Source organism: Medicago sativa, chromosome 6, assembly GCF_051527215.1.
Source record: "Medicago sativa cultivar Bolivia chromosome 6, Bolivia_mono, whole genome shotgun sequence".
NCBI lineage: Eukaryota > Viridiplantae > Streptophyta > Magnoliopsida > Fabales > Fabaceae > Medicago > Medicago sativa.
Genome location: NC_140754.1, coordinates 79,820,176 through 79,836,398, shown reverse-complemented (window position 1 = coordinate 79,836,398; position 16,223 = coordinate 79,820,176). Strand labels below are relative to the sequence as shown.

The following is a 16,223-nucleotide window of genomic DNA, read 5'->3' as shown; positions in this document are numbered from 1 at the left end:
CTCTTCCTACAACTCGTTAAATCTAATCGTTAGAATCATACACATAATAAGATTGAATGCTAGTATCACCCTTACCTTAGAATTATCGATGCAACCTCTTCTCTCTTCTCTTTGTCTTCTCTTCTCTTCTCTCAAAACCTTGTTTTCTCCAAAAACTGATCGTACGTTCTATGTCTTTCTAAACCTAACTTCTCTTATTTATAACCTCTCATCTAATTTCTCTTACACCTCAAAATTACTTTTTTCCTCATAATCTTATTTATTTCTAAATTAAATATATATCTCTCCCAGTTAATAGTATTAATACACCAAATAACACATAATAGCATATTTCATCAAAATATATATGTATATAATATTTTAACACCAAATAACAAATATATTTCTTCACTGAATAACAAATATATTTCTACACCAGATAACATATATATTTCCACACACAAAATAACAAATATATTTCTACACTAAATAACATATATATTTCTACACAAAATAACAAATATATTTCCACACTAAATAACATATATATTTCTACACAAAATAACAAATATATTTCTACACAAAATAACCCCACAACTTAATATTTATTTTATTTTCGAATCTTATTTTATTAAACAATAAAATAAGTCACAACGTCTCATAAATTTCTCTAAAATCATATATATCACGTAAATCTTATAAATCACACTAATCATATAAATATATTCTAAAACTCATTAAAATAATTAAATAATCGAAACGGGCGTTACATTTATTCCGTTCAAATTGATAGGTTAGATTCAACCCATCGTAGATTAAACTAATGAAGATTTGTGCATCAATGTTAAATATTTACATACATAAGTATATCAATCACTTTAATTGTCACATTTGTAAGCATTATGTCATTTTATGCTAATACTTTGGAGATAAATTTATTCGCAAACTTATCTTTTCGTTCTTAACAATACAAAATTTGTGTTTTTTTTTTTGAGAGAAATACAAAATTTGTGTTGTTTCCAATGTTATCTACCGATTTAAATGAATAGATATAACCAAAATTCAATGGTCTCAAATGAACACACTAAAGCCCTCTTACTATGCCCTAATTATGAAGCACGGACAATCATATCAGGTGTATCTCGATGTCAAACATGTATTGATGTCCAATACTCACTTGACACCGATACATGTAATTACATTGAATTTTGTCATTTTCTCAAGTTATCATCAGTGTTCGTATATGTGTCTGGTGTTCATATCCGCGTATGTGCTTCATAGACCCCAATAACCACTAAACCCCTCTTTAGCCCCAAATAACGACCAATTATCACTAACTTCACATCTCCTTAACATGAACAAAAACACAACATCAACATAGTCACCACCATGTCCCAAATTCTATGTTCTATATTCCATATCCAAACCCCATTATCAATGCCATTCATCACCCTCTCACCACCATCTTCTTCCCCTTTCACCATTGCCACCCCTTCAAACCTCACCTTCAAAACCACAACTCCTTTCCCTCTCTCCTCCACAAGAAACCGCTCCCGTTTTGCAACAGTGGTCAGAGCCAAAGGTGGAAAAGATCACTACTCTACTTTGAATGTCAGCAACAATGCTTCTTTGCAAGAAATAAAGAGTTCTTATAGGAAACTTGCTCGAAAGGTTTGATTTTTATTTGTTTTTTTTAAATGGGTTTTTGAATTTGTTGTTTGTTTTGATTTTCTTGAGTGGTGATTTTGATGGGTCATGTTTGATTTTTGAGAAAATGTGTAAAAGGTGGGGAATTGGAATCTGGGGTGTTGAGTTTCTGTGAAATTTATGCTTAATTTTTTTTTTAATTTTCAGTTAATTTCTAGTTTATTGATTTCATTGCTTTGTTAAGTTGAAGATTAGTTTGGATTGACTTATTTTTGAGCTTATGTAAAACAGCTTATACAAATAAATAAGCTTTTATGAAGGAAAAAAACTGCTTATGAAGATACAATTTTCGTTAGTGAGAACTTATGAAAACATAAAAGCTTATTTGTTTGCATAAGCTATTTTTCATAAGCTCAAAAATAAGCCAATCCAAACGGGCCCTAAATGGTTTTCTAAGTTCAACTCAGATAGTAAAAGGCTGTAGATGCATTTGATATGCTGGTTTGCAGGTTCGAACCTGTAATTTCTAGCATATTATTTGGCTAAGGGTCTAATTAGATCGACTTATTTGAGTTTAATTACTTACTAGTATAAGTACTTATAAGACTGTTTGAAAGAGCTTATGCAAACACCTTTTATAACATGTCTATAAGTTGCTTTCAGTATATTTCCATAAACTCTACATGATAGCTTATTGATGTGAACTTTGTAAAAATTGAGGATTGCGTTTTCATTTTTCCCTATTTCATACGACGTGTACTTGGTTGAGTAGAATACAAGAATTTGTAGTGAAAATAGCTTTCTAGGTAATTGTGTTCAAAAATTGATTTTGTTTCCACTTCACATTTTAAAACCCAACAAACTGTTGGAGTTCAAGTGTGAGTGGTTAGTTTCACATCCAGCAAGAATGAGCTGAATGAACTCAGTGTGATGGTCCCTCGATATTTTAGGCTCCCCTTAGACTAGTGTTGCTAACTTGCATCCATGGCACCACTCTGGTGGAATGGCGTGGCAGATTTTATGGCGTATTTTTTGTCTTCCGCCATTGACAACAATGCTCACGACCTGACACAAAACAAGTAGACCTTTTAATGATTACACGAAGATGAAACAATATTATCTATGTAGAATGTGGCTTTGAGGGCGTCATTTTTTAAAATGTTGGTTGTTAGGATCTCTTTGTACTCTGTAGTCAAAATATGTTTCCTCTAGAAACAACTATCTTAATCTCAACTATGTTTTTTATCTTTACTTAGCCAGTGTTGATTGGTATACTTTGATTACTAGTAATTGTTTTCTAATCTAAACTATGAAAAAGCCAATAGATAAAGGTAAAAAGAATACCAAATGAAGGGGAAGTAGAGGGGGATGACATGACCACCATAGGAGCCAAGTAGAATGCATGAAAATGACGGTGTAATTTGGATGAACAGTATCACTCAAAGGAAAATTTTACCACACATTTACAAGACCCGCTTTGATACATAACTCAATTTTGAGTAGTAAAAAGTGATTGATAAAATCAGAATGGTGTTGTAAAGTTAAGAATGTTATGTTAGACGAGTGCTCTCACAAGACAATATAAGATTAAGAATGATATCGCTAGGGGCAAGTAAGGGTATCTGCTGTTGGTAAAATTTCTTCTAAGTTAGTCAGGGCATGTGTGCAGAAAGGTTGAATTGAAACCCATACGAGCGTCATTAAGGAGGTAGCTCATATGGAGGATTCTCCTTTAGTTAGAGGTAGAGGAAGATCAAGGAATGCTGCAAGTCAAACCACAATTTGAAGTTCGATGGTCTATCTTTAGATATGACTTGATCTATATAGATATGATTTGAAGTTGAACGCTGCTGCCTCATTTAAATAACTGCTGTCCCAGCCTAGTACTAACAGAAAGATTTGAAGTTGAATAATCTGTCTATCTTTCGATATGATTTGATCTATATAGGACATGGTTCTGAATTGTTGTTGTGGTCGCACTTACGCTACGAAGCATGATATTGCAGCCTCAATTGCGGTTATGATGCTGTTATAGAGACCCTCTAAAACTCTTTTATGTTGCGGACCACAATTTAGAACTACCGCAACCCCACTTAATGGGGAAAGACTTTGATTGTCGTTGTTGTTTCTTCTTAGTTGTTCTTGTAGTATCCTTTCTTTTACAAATGGTTCCTTCCTTCTTCTTTAATCCATGTGAAATAACTTCTCTATTAATGATTGTATCCTCTTTATACCCTTGTCCACCAAGACCTATTACCATTAGTAATCATCATGGTTGTCAAGTTCTCAAGTTATCTCATATAATCATGTGAGTTTACGACTCTAACTATAAAAATGGATTTAACACCCATATGAAATTATTTCTGTGTAAGCTTGAGTAGGCTTGCATAGACTTGGGTTGGGCTGTCTTAGTCTAATTTACTGGTTGCTTACAGAATACTTAAATTTGGTTACACACATATGATTAAATTGTGTTTACTTATATACTATAATAAATGTTTTAAACATTATGTTTGTATTGAGTAAACTCATGCCAATCTACAACGATACCACAAGTTTACATAGATTCTCGAGTTTGACAACCATGGCAAATTGGTAATTGGAAATTGAGACTGTTAAGACCTTTCTTTTATCAGACTTAACTGAAAATAGCACTTCAAAAACTGTAAGAAAATATGTTTATAAGCCATTTGACGCATTTTTAGTTATGGTAAATGATATAAGTTAAGGTTGTGTTTGTTAGATATAAAATCATTCGCAGACCTTTACCCATTACTCAGTTTTGGGAGTTTGTGGTCTAGAATTCAATTTTTTTTGTCACTACTCTAAATAAAGGTTGAATTTCAGCATCAATTAGGACTGGTTTGTGCATTATCTACACTATAATATATGCTTCTATCCAACAGTATATGCTTTTGGAGTAGATGGTTTATAATAATGTTTATATTTTGGGACCAGTACCATCCAGATATGAATAAAAACCCTGGAGCAGAAGAGAAGTTCAAGGAGATTAGTGCTGCATACGAGGTAATTCTTCTAAGTTCTACCGCTACAATGATATATTCTCTATTTTCAGCTATAAATATTTATCAAACAGGGTCTATTTTTGAATTTATTTAAGGGAACGCTACACTATTCTGCGTACCATCATAATTCTTTTCATCTTCTGTTCTACTGTTTTATTTGCTCATGGTCTGAACCTTGGCATTGTAATCGTTCCGTCATCATAGTAAACAAGACTTGATTGATGAAATTTATGGATGCTCGTCTTTTTCAATGGATATAACTTTTATGTGCCATATTTGTCTGTCTCTTTTTATTCACTTGGTAACAAAGTATGCTAATAGGTCCTATCAGATGATGAGAAAAGGTCTTTATATGATCGCTTTGGTGAGTCAGGTCTACAAGGAGAAAATGGAGGACCAGCAAGTGCCTCAGAGGTATGTATGTCTATACTCGAGTATTTTGCCTTCTGCAATGTCGAAATGAACTCAAGACTTTGATATGGTGATGTAATTATACAGAATTAAAACTATTCCTGTTTTATTTTGTATTGATCAGGTTGATCCTTCTGATTTATTCGATGCATTCTTTGGTCGTACGGATGGACTATTTAGTGATGAAGGGGGCTTCGGCTTCAATATGAGAAACGGTGGAAACCGTGGCATTGATATTCGGTAAATTTCGTCTATTTTTACAAAAACAAAATGAAGTTTTCACTTGTCAGCGCTGTTCAGCATTAAACTAATTTTGTTCTATGTTGTAAATAATATATTTATTATTATTGTTGTTGGTTATAATTGTATTGGTCCCATTAGTCAGGCTCATTTGATTTAGTATAGTCCATGTTTATTTAAACGGATTAGTGCATGTACATTATGAATACTTATATCATATTTTCTACATTCTACAATGCAGGCATGACCTTCGTTTAAGCTTTGAAGAATCCGTTTTTGGAGGAAAGAGAGAGATTGAAATTTCCTGTTATGAGACATGTAATACTTGTGACGGTACAGGAGCTAAATCAAAGAATGGCATTAAAAAATGCACAAGTTGTGGTGGCAAAGGAGGAGAGAAGAAAACCCAGAGAACACCGTTTGGAATGATGTCTCAGGTAATTTAAATTAAATAGATTTAATAAGTGACTGATTATATTTAAATTATCTGAGACATTATAACAGGAGTATATTTAATGATGCCATGCGATATTCAGGTTTCTACCTGCTCTAAGTGTGGTGGTCTTGGCATGATAATCACGGATATATGTCGAAAGTGTGATGGCAGCGGTCTTGTGCAAGCTAAACAAAAAATGGAAGTGGTCATCCCTCCTGGCGTCAGCGATGGAGACACGATGAAAATCCGAGGAGAAGGGAATTTCGATAAGAGGAGGTTAGCAGCATGGCACTAACTCTGCTTAAGACATGAACTAGCAGCATGTGTACACTCTCTTGCTTAATATTTATTGACTTGATTATACAGTGATTTGTGTGGTGCATTATAGTTTTAGGTAGTAAAAGAGAAATAGAAGTTGTTAAAAAGACTGCCAAATAGTGCTTTTTCACATCACCCTTAAATAAGTAAGGGTCTGTTTGGACTGTCCTATTTTAGACTATCTAATGGTATAAGCCCTTGTGCGATTGTTTGGGAGAACTTATGGAAACAACTTATGACATGTCCATAAGTTGTTGTTTTTTGCATACCACAAGTACAGCAACATACAAATATAGAAAAAAGAAATTAATACTGGAATAACTGTGTATTATTGATGATGAAAAATGACAATGCAGTAGGGAAGAAGATCCCTAACTACCCACAGAGCATTGCTCTTTCAGATAAAGGACTTTCTCTGCTCAAACCTTCTAATCCCGTAACTGAAAAGTGATGAATGCCCCTCTATTGCTATCCCCATTCTTCATAGAAGTTGGAACTGTCACTCTCCTCTAACAAACTAGTCACATCGGCAAATGTAACCAACTCCCTATTTAGTACATTAGTTGGGCTTGGGCTCGGACTTGGCACAACACTTTTCAACTTATTTCTATAAGTTCTCCAGGATAGCTTATAAAAATAGCTTATAGCTGACGTGAAAGCAATTTGACTTTATTTTATCTATTCTTATAGAAATAGCTTATATATAAGCACTATAAGTGCTTAATTAAGCTGTTTATCCAAACAGGGCCTAAATGTCAAATGTTTTCTATATATGAATGAATGATCAGCTTGCCACAACAAATTATTGATTTTCCGATAATGTTCTAACTAGTTTACCATGAAGCCACCATTGAAGAGCCACAATACTTCTTTCTTTAATTTATTTTTAACCTTTTGATGCTAAAATTCTATGCTAAAATACCTCAAGTATTATTTGCAACCAGAAGCAGAAAGATTGTCGGAATCACTGTAATCCAACTCATCAAATTGCTTAGTGCTGACTATTAGTTGCATTGTTTCAGGCGTTATACTGGGGATCTTTTTGTTGTCCTCCATGTCGATAGAAAGCAAGGAATTTGGAGAGAGGGTCTCAATTTATACTCAAAGATTAACATTGACTTCACTGAGGCAATACTGGGGTCTGTTAAAAAGGTATTACTTAATTAACCTAAAAAATGGCAACAATAATGGTGCAAAATTGAGAAACTTGTTGTATTAGATAATTATGTTCTTTCAGAATGTTATCTTATATTGGGATCTTTCTTTAGTTTTGGGGATTTTAGATAACTTTGTTATCAAAGAATTTTAGTTTATTTAAGGATTTTTTCCTACTTTTAGAATCTTATCATAAATATGTTGTTTGATTAGGATTTGACTAGAACTCGAATTTGATTACGATCTTTTCTTATGAGTATAGTTTAGTGCTTTAATCGTTCATAACACTAGGCCATGTTTGTTGCCTACTGTATGTCTATGAGTGTTGTTTTGACTTTTGTTATTTCAGGTAGAAACTGTTGAAGGTTTTAGGGACCTCCAAATTCCTTCTGGAATTCAACATGGACATTCAGTGAAGTTATCACGTTTGGGAGTTCCAGACATGAATAAACCATCTATTCGAGGCGATCATTACTTTGTCGTAAATGTTCTTATTCCTAATGATATCAGGTTCGTATTTTTCTTACCATCTTTACTACTTTCTTATATGCTTCAAAAAACTGAAGTCATTTCCTTCATTCTCCTCAAATCCATGTTCCAGTGGCACAGAACGCACACTTGTTGAGCAATTAGCATCACTTCGAGCATCTAGACGAGGTCATTCATGGTCTTCTGATGACACTGGTAATAGTTTGTTTTACTTCAACACTATTGGATGAAAGTTAATTTTTTAAAATTTTACTGAACATTGAAAGAAAAAAATATTCAAGATTTTTCGCAAATGCGCTTTCCAGGGCAACGTAAAGGAAAATTCAATGATTCCATGTGGAGGGATAAAAGAAGTGATGCCTCAAGCGAGGGAACTGAAACTACAAGTTCTCTATGGGGATCAATCAAGAACTTCTTAAGGTATGTATCAATGTGCTATATATGCTAATTCTGGTTGGATATAAACAATCATGAATTTTTTTGCATGAATATTTAGAATTGGGCGATGAAGTTGTCTCGAACAAAGTAAGAAAGCTACACATGCACCTTCATTCATAATGAAATGAAGACTCATGAAGATTTTTGAAAAAACTTAGGCTTGTTTGATTTGCGAAAATGTTTTCAGTTTCTAATTCTCATTTTCACTTTTAATTACAAAAGTTCTCGTGTTCTTAGTGCATATTTGGATCGATGGTGAGTTTGTAGGAATGATAGTATGCCACAGTAATTTTGACGAAAGCTACACTTGAGAGCTTTAACTGATTCACGTTGCCATCATGATTTCTCCAAACTCACTTTTCCGTTTTCATTCTTCCAAGTAGAATATGTTCATGAATATGGGATACGACTCTCACCTATTTCTGTATGTACAGGAGAGGAAATTCTGACGAAAGGTTTGCATCAATCAGCCAAGATACATCAACACTGTTGTGGAGATATGACCACCAAAACTATACAGTCCCACATTCCATTTTTGTTGTTCTATTTATAACTTGGATTTTGAAATCTATAGCAAAGTCCAAGCACTTGTTATTTCAGAAAAGAACCTAATCCTTCATTTATAGAACAGAAAACAGTGAAAAAAACATTAGGATATGGCTTAGGAAGAAAAGTGGAAAAGTGGAAAATTTTGGTTTTCACACCTTGATGGAAATGGGGAGAACACTTTTAGCTTATTTTCAAGCTACAAGATACCAAAATTGAGAGAGCCATCCCATTCCATTTTCAAGCAAGGGTTGGCAAAATAAAAATTCTTTCAAAATTCTCACATAAGATGAGTGAGATGAATTCACCTTACTTTATGTTCTTCCCCTATTCTTTAACAGGTAACAACCTTTAGCAGCGGTTTTTGTCGAAACATGCTCCCGTGTTGTATTTTTAAGACGAGCAGTTACATTGAAACTATGCTATCAAGTTAGCATGTTGTGTTACATATGTAAATTTGCTATAGGAGATGAAGAGAGTTGGTTGACATTTTTCTAAATAATAGTAAATTGTATCTGGATAAAGTAAATTATTGTGAAGTTTACAAATATCTTATTATTGTGTTTCTTTGCTAACTTATGTTATATGTTATATCTGAATTGAATTTGTTGGATGAAGATGTTTTATAATGAAATAATACAACTAATTTCCACCAAGACAAAGGCTACTTATTAAGAATCGGTAATTGATAGAATTTGAGAGATGAAATGTTGACAATTCAATTAATAATAATTTCGGTATAATTTGGAATATCATGCCTATTTGTATTCAAATATACATGATATTCGGATGTTCAAATATACATGATATTTATCATTCACGATTTGTATTCAAATATATACCAGAAATTGTGGTTGATAAGTTCAAAAATTGTGGTTAATTGTGTTGAGTGAATGGTTAATGAGCTTTTGTACCTTGTTATATTCAATAATCATCAAGTGAATTGTATTAACCACAAACCCATTTGATTTAGTGGTGATGACTTGAGACCTTGCAGTGTGCTCCTCTCAAGGTCTCAAGTTCAATTATCTTCGATGTCAATTTTGGTGGCCTTATTTAGCTTATTAAAAAAAATTATTACCCACATTTAAATTGTATTAAACATATAATTTGTTGTTGAATTTGATGTCTAATTTATGTTTCAAAAAATAATTGATTAATGAGTTAAAAGTATTTTTAAACCCAATAAAATTATCAAGTTTCATTTTTCATCTCGGTAAAAAAAAAAAATATTTAGTCATTACAAAAATATCATGTAAATAGTTTTAGTTCCTGTTTTTTTAGAGGAGTTTTAGTTCCAGTCGTTAAGTCAACATTTATTTCTTAATGATTTTCTTGAAAACATGTTTAGACTATTATATCCTTTAAAAAAATGTTTAGACCATTATAAAAAATTTCTCCACAAAAATTTAGATTTTCTTAATAAGTGATGAATTAAATACAAACTCATAGTGTGTTGAATGTTGATAGTGTGAAACTTTTTGCACCATCCCTACAAATTAAACTCATGAAAATAATTTAATAATAATTAAGTAAAACAAAAAATGTGGCGCGAATATATTCTCAATTTGGCGCGAATTCATTTCCCACCAACATTTTCTTTTAACAATTGGGAAAAAAAAACTTTATTGAGCACACGAAGCAGTAGGAAGAACCTTAGATCGCCGCAACCTACCATCATAACCGCGTCACGCCCTCCGTGCCGCACCTCGACCGCATACTCTGACGCTCGGCGCTCATCCGTTCTACTGATCATCGACTCCTCACTCTCAGTTTCTGCTTCTTGTCGCGTCGTACAGTCGTCTTCCTCCACCGTTCTCAAAGGTGTGCATTAAATCAAACTTCCAATAAAAGATTTTGCATCCTTCATTTTCAATTTTTCTCGTTCGATGCTTATATTTGTAATTATCTTTGTTTATGTTTTAATTTTATAGTATATTCTATGTGTCTACTTTTGCAACTTTGAATTTAGATTGAAGATGTTGTTGACTAAATGCTTTTAAAATTAACCTGTTTAATAATTGTTTCTGAGAGTAAACCATCAAATTGGTCTCTAACTTTGTAAGTCGCTCTCAAATAGGATCGTGATAGTGATATTATTAATATTTCAAAAAGATCCCTGACTCTGTCAAATTTTACTCATATTAGTCTTTCCACAGTCATGGACCGAATTCGATAATAAATTTAGCGACTAAATTGAAAGTAATTGGTTAAATATAGAGACCAAAACGATAAGAAGTGATTAGCATATTGAGACTTAACTGGTAGTAAAGTGCTCTATAAAGTCAAGGACTAATTTGGTGGTTTACTCAATGTTATTACTTTTGAATTTTTCGTATAATTGATTTTATATGATTTCACGGGGATGGGGAGTGAGGGAGTACTTACTGTCTATGTAGCACCGGTACACCAACGGCAAATGTGTTTCAATGTTCGTAAATAGCAGCTCTAGTGTAGCAGAATTAGGACAATATGTTATTGTCCTGCGATAAGTTATTTAGTTCAAATTATTTTTCAAATAGTGACTATAGTGGGGCTATAGCATTGTTGCATAGTGGAATTTCAACAATCCGCTGTCCATGCTTGGGAACATTCCCGTGGTTATATTCAATCATTTTCAATTTTTCAAATTATTACCAGTGTCCATTGCCCGGGTCTTTGTCGGTGCTTCATAGATTTCGATTCTGTGTCACTTTATTAGATAATAATTTTCATCCACGTTAAGATTCAAAAACATCATATTCCATTGTATCACTATTTTCCAATGGATCGGTTTGAGTATTAACATTCCTATTGTCCATGGCTAGGAAAGGGAAAGAAAGAGAGTTCGTAATAGTGCGGGAAAAGCAAGAATCTTTGGCACCAAAAGTCGTTACAATAAATAAGTTTTTGTGTATACCGATCCGGGAGTTGAAAAAGAGAGGAAAAAGATGCAGATTCGTGTACAGTGCAATTGTGAGGAAGGAAACTGTGTGGAATGGGGCATTGTTGAACTGCAAGGAGTTGTTGAACCACAACCTGGTTTTCAGGATTCCCTTGCCAACCTTCAAATCGGCACTCTCTGTCGTCCTTCTTCTCAGGTTACCACTATTCTTTTCCATCATTTTACCAATTAATAACTCAAACTATGATCTCATTCTGTATCTCATCTCCATCATGATTATTGGTTATTATCTTTTTCTTTGCATATATATATTCACATATTGTTTACAATTATTTCATATTCAAAGTGTTTGACCTCAATGGAGACTTATTGTGATATCAGTTTTTAACTGAAATATTAGGGTTTGAATAATCGTCAATTTGGTTAGGTTTTTCAAGTGGGGTTTATTCCTACAAAGCTTTTGAAATAATAAGACTAAAAGTGAATAAAATTTATTTAGGGCTAAACTTGAAAGATTGTGATTTTATATGGACTAATAGTGTAAGAGATTGAAATTGAATGTTTGATAGCAAAGAATAAACTTACTGATGTGGGTGTTATTTTGACATGGAAAGAAAACTTGTATTTTGTTAAATATAATTATAAAATTTTAGAGTAAAAAATGTATAATGATATTCTTAATTATCTGTCCAAAAGCTTGAAGGGTTCTTAAGATAAAGTTGCTTAGTTTAATTCGGATAGACCCACAATTAATTTTATATCATTTCTGTTCAAAAGCTGCTGGTCTTGTCAATCTTCTTCGCAGCGACGCTGCAGGAACTTTCTACCTTAGGGAGTAGTTTGCTTGTGTTGGCTTGTTTTCTTTTCTTTAAATTTTCCTGTTTGTTTAATTATCTTTGTAACCAAAAATAGATTACTAGGAAATATTAGACATTTTCACAAGTGTCCTATGTTCGTATATATGGAAAAATTAGTTGATTGATGAGAAAAATATAGTATCAACTGTGTCCTTAAACTATAAGAGTCCTGATTTAGCTTCCATACAGAATTGTGTGACGTAGTTGTCAATCTTGGTTGTTTGATATCAAATCAACGATAACAATTATTTAAAGATGATTTAGTGAAAAGGTGTAATATGAGTAGATTCGAGCTCTAAGTGACAGACGATACTAATTGATGTGTGTAACTGGGTTTTTTCAATGCAGTGAATCCAAATTTGTATGAGTTTATGATATAATCCACTGTCGCCTTTTCTTAAATAGGAAAACAAACTAATATTCTGTGTCCATTGTTTTGTTTTTCAGGAAGTCTACACTTTAACGATTGGGTACCATGAACTGACAGGGTCAAAGGTCTCCTTGAAGAAGCCATTGTTAGTGCTCAAGAAAGTCAAGCATCCAGATGGAGACAGTTGCGGTCAGGTGGAGTTACGGGTTGTTGGAATCATTCGACAGAAAATTCTGTTCAAAACCAGACCAAGGGCCATCATTTCTAGTAAGATCTGATCCTCTTTTAATCTCATTATCCCCTGTTAAAATATGTTTTTCATTTTGTAGATAGCAGTTGTGAATACAAGTTGTGTTGTGCAGGTTATTATTATCTGTCACTATAATCTTTATAACTATATATATTTCCATCCTAATCACTGATATTTATTTAATAGGTTACATGGCTACTAGAATTAGAACATGCATGAGATCCTGCTAAAATTTAGTTGCTAACAAATGTTATGTTAATATTCTAGTGCCGTAAGCATTAACAGATAAGCAATCTTTTTAATTCTTAAATTAAAATGTTTAAACCTACTGCAGTTTCCATATTGGCCTAACTAGAGGACTGAAATGTGGAGGACCTGAATTCCACGCAGTCCTACAATCAAGAAAACTTAACCGTTGGACGAATATTGAACAACTCATATTCTTACTTACCACATTAGACTTTAAAATACATATCAAATGGTGACCATTTGATCTTCATCTAACCAAAGTCTGAAAAATATCAAATGATCTTACATTTTTAGTCCTGTGCTTATTATGAACAATTGAAAGGGAAATTGGCAATCATGTCACCTAAAGTATGCTAAAGTTTTAAAATTTAACATTGTAGACAAGACCGTATGCTATTGTTTTAAAATTTAACATTGTAGACAAGACCTATTGTTAGGAAACTCACTGTATATTTTCTGGCTCGGTTTATTACGTGTATTTGTGGCCTATTCCCTATGTTAACTATATTGCATATGCGATTGATGCGCTAACTGGTTAAGAACAACAAAATATTTGTTTCATTTGTCGCCGTTTGATATCCTTACTATTTTTCATGAAATTGGAGGCCCACTGCTAATGCTATCCTTCTTTTCCTTGTGTTTTCAAGAACCACAGATAACAACTAAAGAAAAACAAAAGCCTGTCATGACAGACTCTGCTCCTTCAAACTAAGCTGTGTGACATTCACTGTCATTGTCATTCAATGAACTCATGTTGGACCAGAAATTTTGAGAAGTTCAAGGAGACATACATATCCCTTTTTTCTGCACTGCAAGCAAAAGAATTAAGCAGTGTCCATGTGCCATTCATATGTATTTGTAGTCTTGGCAACCATGCCTGGAGCACGATTAATGGAAAAAGTGGTTGTAATGTATTGTTAAGAGATGTTTGATGTGTCATTGTCTTAATATATGTTTTAGTGTAAATTGCTAGTAGTTTATTATCAGAATTTCCTAAAGTATTGAAGAAGGAAATTGTATGGGGGATTGGAATATGAATATCTTTGGTCCTTTGCTTGATTATCCTTATAATTGGTAGAATGCATTTGCTTGTAAACAATTTGGTTGGAGTTTGTTTTTGAAAACTCCGACCAGAATGAAACTTGGCTTTGGCAAATTTCATTCTACCAAAGATATTTTGAAAACTTTGTAGGATAAACCCTCACTTCAAAAACCCTTGCCAACTTGACGATTATTAAAACCATGATATTCCAGTTAAAAATTGAAATCACAGTAATCCTCCATTGAGATCAAAGACTAATAGATTATATGAGTAAAAAATTTAAACAAAGGGGAGAGAGGTGTGAAAACAGCTATATTTGAATTTTGATCCATATCGCGCCCAAGTAAAAAGCAGGCCCCATTGAGATCGCAAGTGAAGACATTGGCTCATGAAAAAGGATGAGCTGGATGCAAGAATGGCTCATGAAAAAGGATCATCTAGCCTCCCAACTTTTCAGCATCACTTTGTGGAAAATATGGCAGGGAAGAAACCGGTTGCTTTTTCAAAAATCTCAAATCCATCCTACTCTCATTGCCAGTACTGCTGCAGAATTCACAGCAGAATTTAACACTGCAGTGTCTTCGGTAACAGTCCCCACCGCACCTCACACGATAGAGCATTGGTCGTCTCCTGATTTTGGGCTTTTAAAAGTTAAAACTTAATGTTGATGCTGGATGTTTTAATGATGGAACTGTTGGATGGGAAATGGTGATTCGTGATCACAACGGTGATGTATCATTTGCAGCCACGCATAGAGAAAGGTATTAGTCAAACCCACCTTAGCTGAAGCTCTTGCCCTTCGCTGGTGTCTAAACTGGATTTTAACTACCAACCAAGATGGCCACTTTTTAGTGGAAACTGATTCTGAGGTCTGTGTGAAATGCGGCAAAATTCAAGTTGCTTCCATTAGTAATGTTATGTTAGATTGTTGTGACATGTTATCTAGTTTGTCTAATTGTAAGGTAGCTTTTATTAAAAGATGTAAGAATGCTGCAGCCCATAGTTTAGTGGGATTAGCTAAGCAAAATGGTTCCAACTCTTGGGTAGGATTTGTTCCAGAACCTACTGCTACTGTTATTTGTAAGGACAAGGTCCATCTTATTTCAATGAAATATGTCAAAAAAAAAAAAAACAGCAGGCCCCATTGAGATCGCAGGTGAAGACAATGAAACGGATAGAAGATTTTTTTTCAAACATTTAATGAGTTATTTCAAGGAGATAGTTCTCAAGCACAACATGAAGAAGTATGATATCCCGTCCGCAATCATATACCTATGGAATATATGGCACATGTGAACATTTGTAATATTTTTAATAGTGGTATTTTTTAAACGATTGAGGTTGAAGTTGGAGAAGAGGTTTGTTTGTTTACGAGCAAGAGTTAGTTAATGGTCTGGGGTTAAACTAATTTTTCTTTCCAAGGTAATGTGGACTATGTTTGTCAATGACAAATTCTAGTGGTATATACTCCATCAAAGAAGTTTATGAGTTGATTTCTAAGTTTGATCTAATATCATATTCTCCGTTTTACAAGATATTTTGGAATAATTTAGTTTCATCAATGATGCCATTTTTTGTTTAGAGATTGTTAAATGATCATCTTTCAACTATCTGACTCGTAGTGATGTTCGTAATATAAAATCCCCTTTATGCATGGAAGGATGTATCATAAATGAAAGATCTAAATATTTGTTTTTTTTTTTTTATTTGTCACGTCTCTTTTAAGTTTTGGTCATATGTTTTGTCTTGGCCAGGCATAATCAGTTGTGCTATGTCAATCAACAATTCTGCCCATGCTATTAAATTTATAGATTTGGTTTTCCATGGAAAAAAGTGAAGGGGTGCCTTCATTCGATGTAGATGACTTGCTTATGGATTATTTGGAA

At 33.4% G+C, this 16,223-nt stretch overlaps 2 protein-coding genes across 3 annotated transcripts; both read left to right on the top strand.

The window, feature by feature from the left end:
- Nucleotides 1-1,314: 1,314 nt before the first annotated feature.
- Nucleotides 1,315-9,209, top strand: LOC146917206 (Molecular chaperone Hsp40/DnaJ family protein). 2 transcript variants are annotated; one of them, XM_085718993.1, is made up of 11 exons: nucleotides 1,315-1,650; nucleotides 4,595-4,653; nucleotides 4,974-5,066; nucleotides 5,188-5,303; nucleotides 5,545-5,740; nucleotides 5,840-6,015; nucleotides 7,080-7,209; nucleotides 7,562-7,722; nucleotides 7,814-7,896; nucleotides 8,007-8,121; nucleotides 8,574-9,209. In XM_085718993.1, the coding sequence occupies exons 2-11, from the start codon at nucleotides 4,597-4,599 to the stop codon at nucleotides 8,749-8,751; spliced, it is 1,305 nt and encodes a 434-aa protein (XP_085575119.1). In that variant the 5' UTR covers nucleotides 1,315-1,650; nucleotides 4,595-4,596; the 3' UTR covers nucleotides 8,752-9,209. The 2 variants fall into 2 exon arrangements, with proteins under 2 accessions (XP_085575119.1, XP_085575118.1); XM_085718992.1 differs by having other exon boundaries at nucleotides 4,585-4,653.
- A 970-nt stretch (nucleotides 9,210-10,179) lies between these two features.
- Nucleotides 10,180-14,284, top strand: LOC146917205 (chromosome transmission fidelity-like protein). Its single transcript, XM_085718991.1, has 4 exons — nucleotides 10,180-10,509; nucleotides 11,493-11,765; nucleotides 12,874-13,063; nucleotides 13,943-14,284. Exons 2-4 carry the CDS (start codon nucleotides 11,616-11,618, stop codon nucleotides 14,005-14,007), a joined length of 405 nt encoding a protein of 134 aa, XP_085575117.1. The 5' UTR covers nucleotides 10,180-10,509; nucleotides 11,493-11,615; the 3' UTR covers nucleotides 14,008-14,284.
- The last annotated feature ends 1,939 nt before the right edge of the window (nucleotides 14,285-16,223 follow it).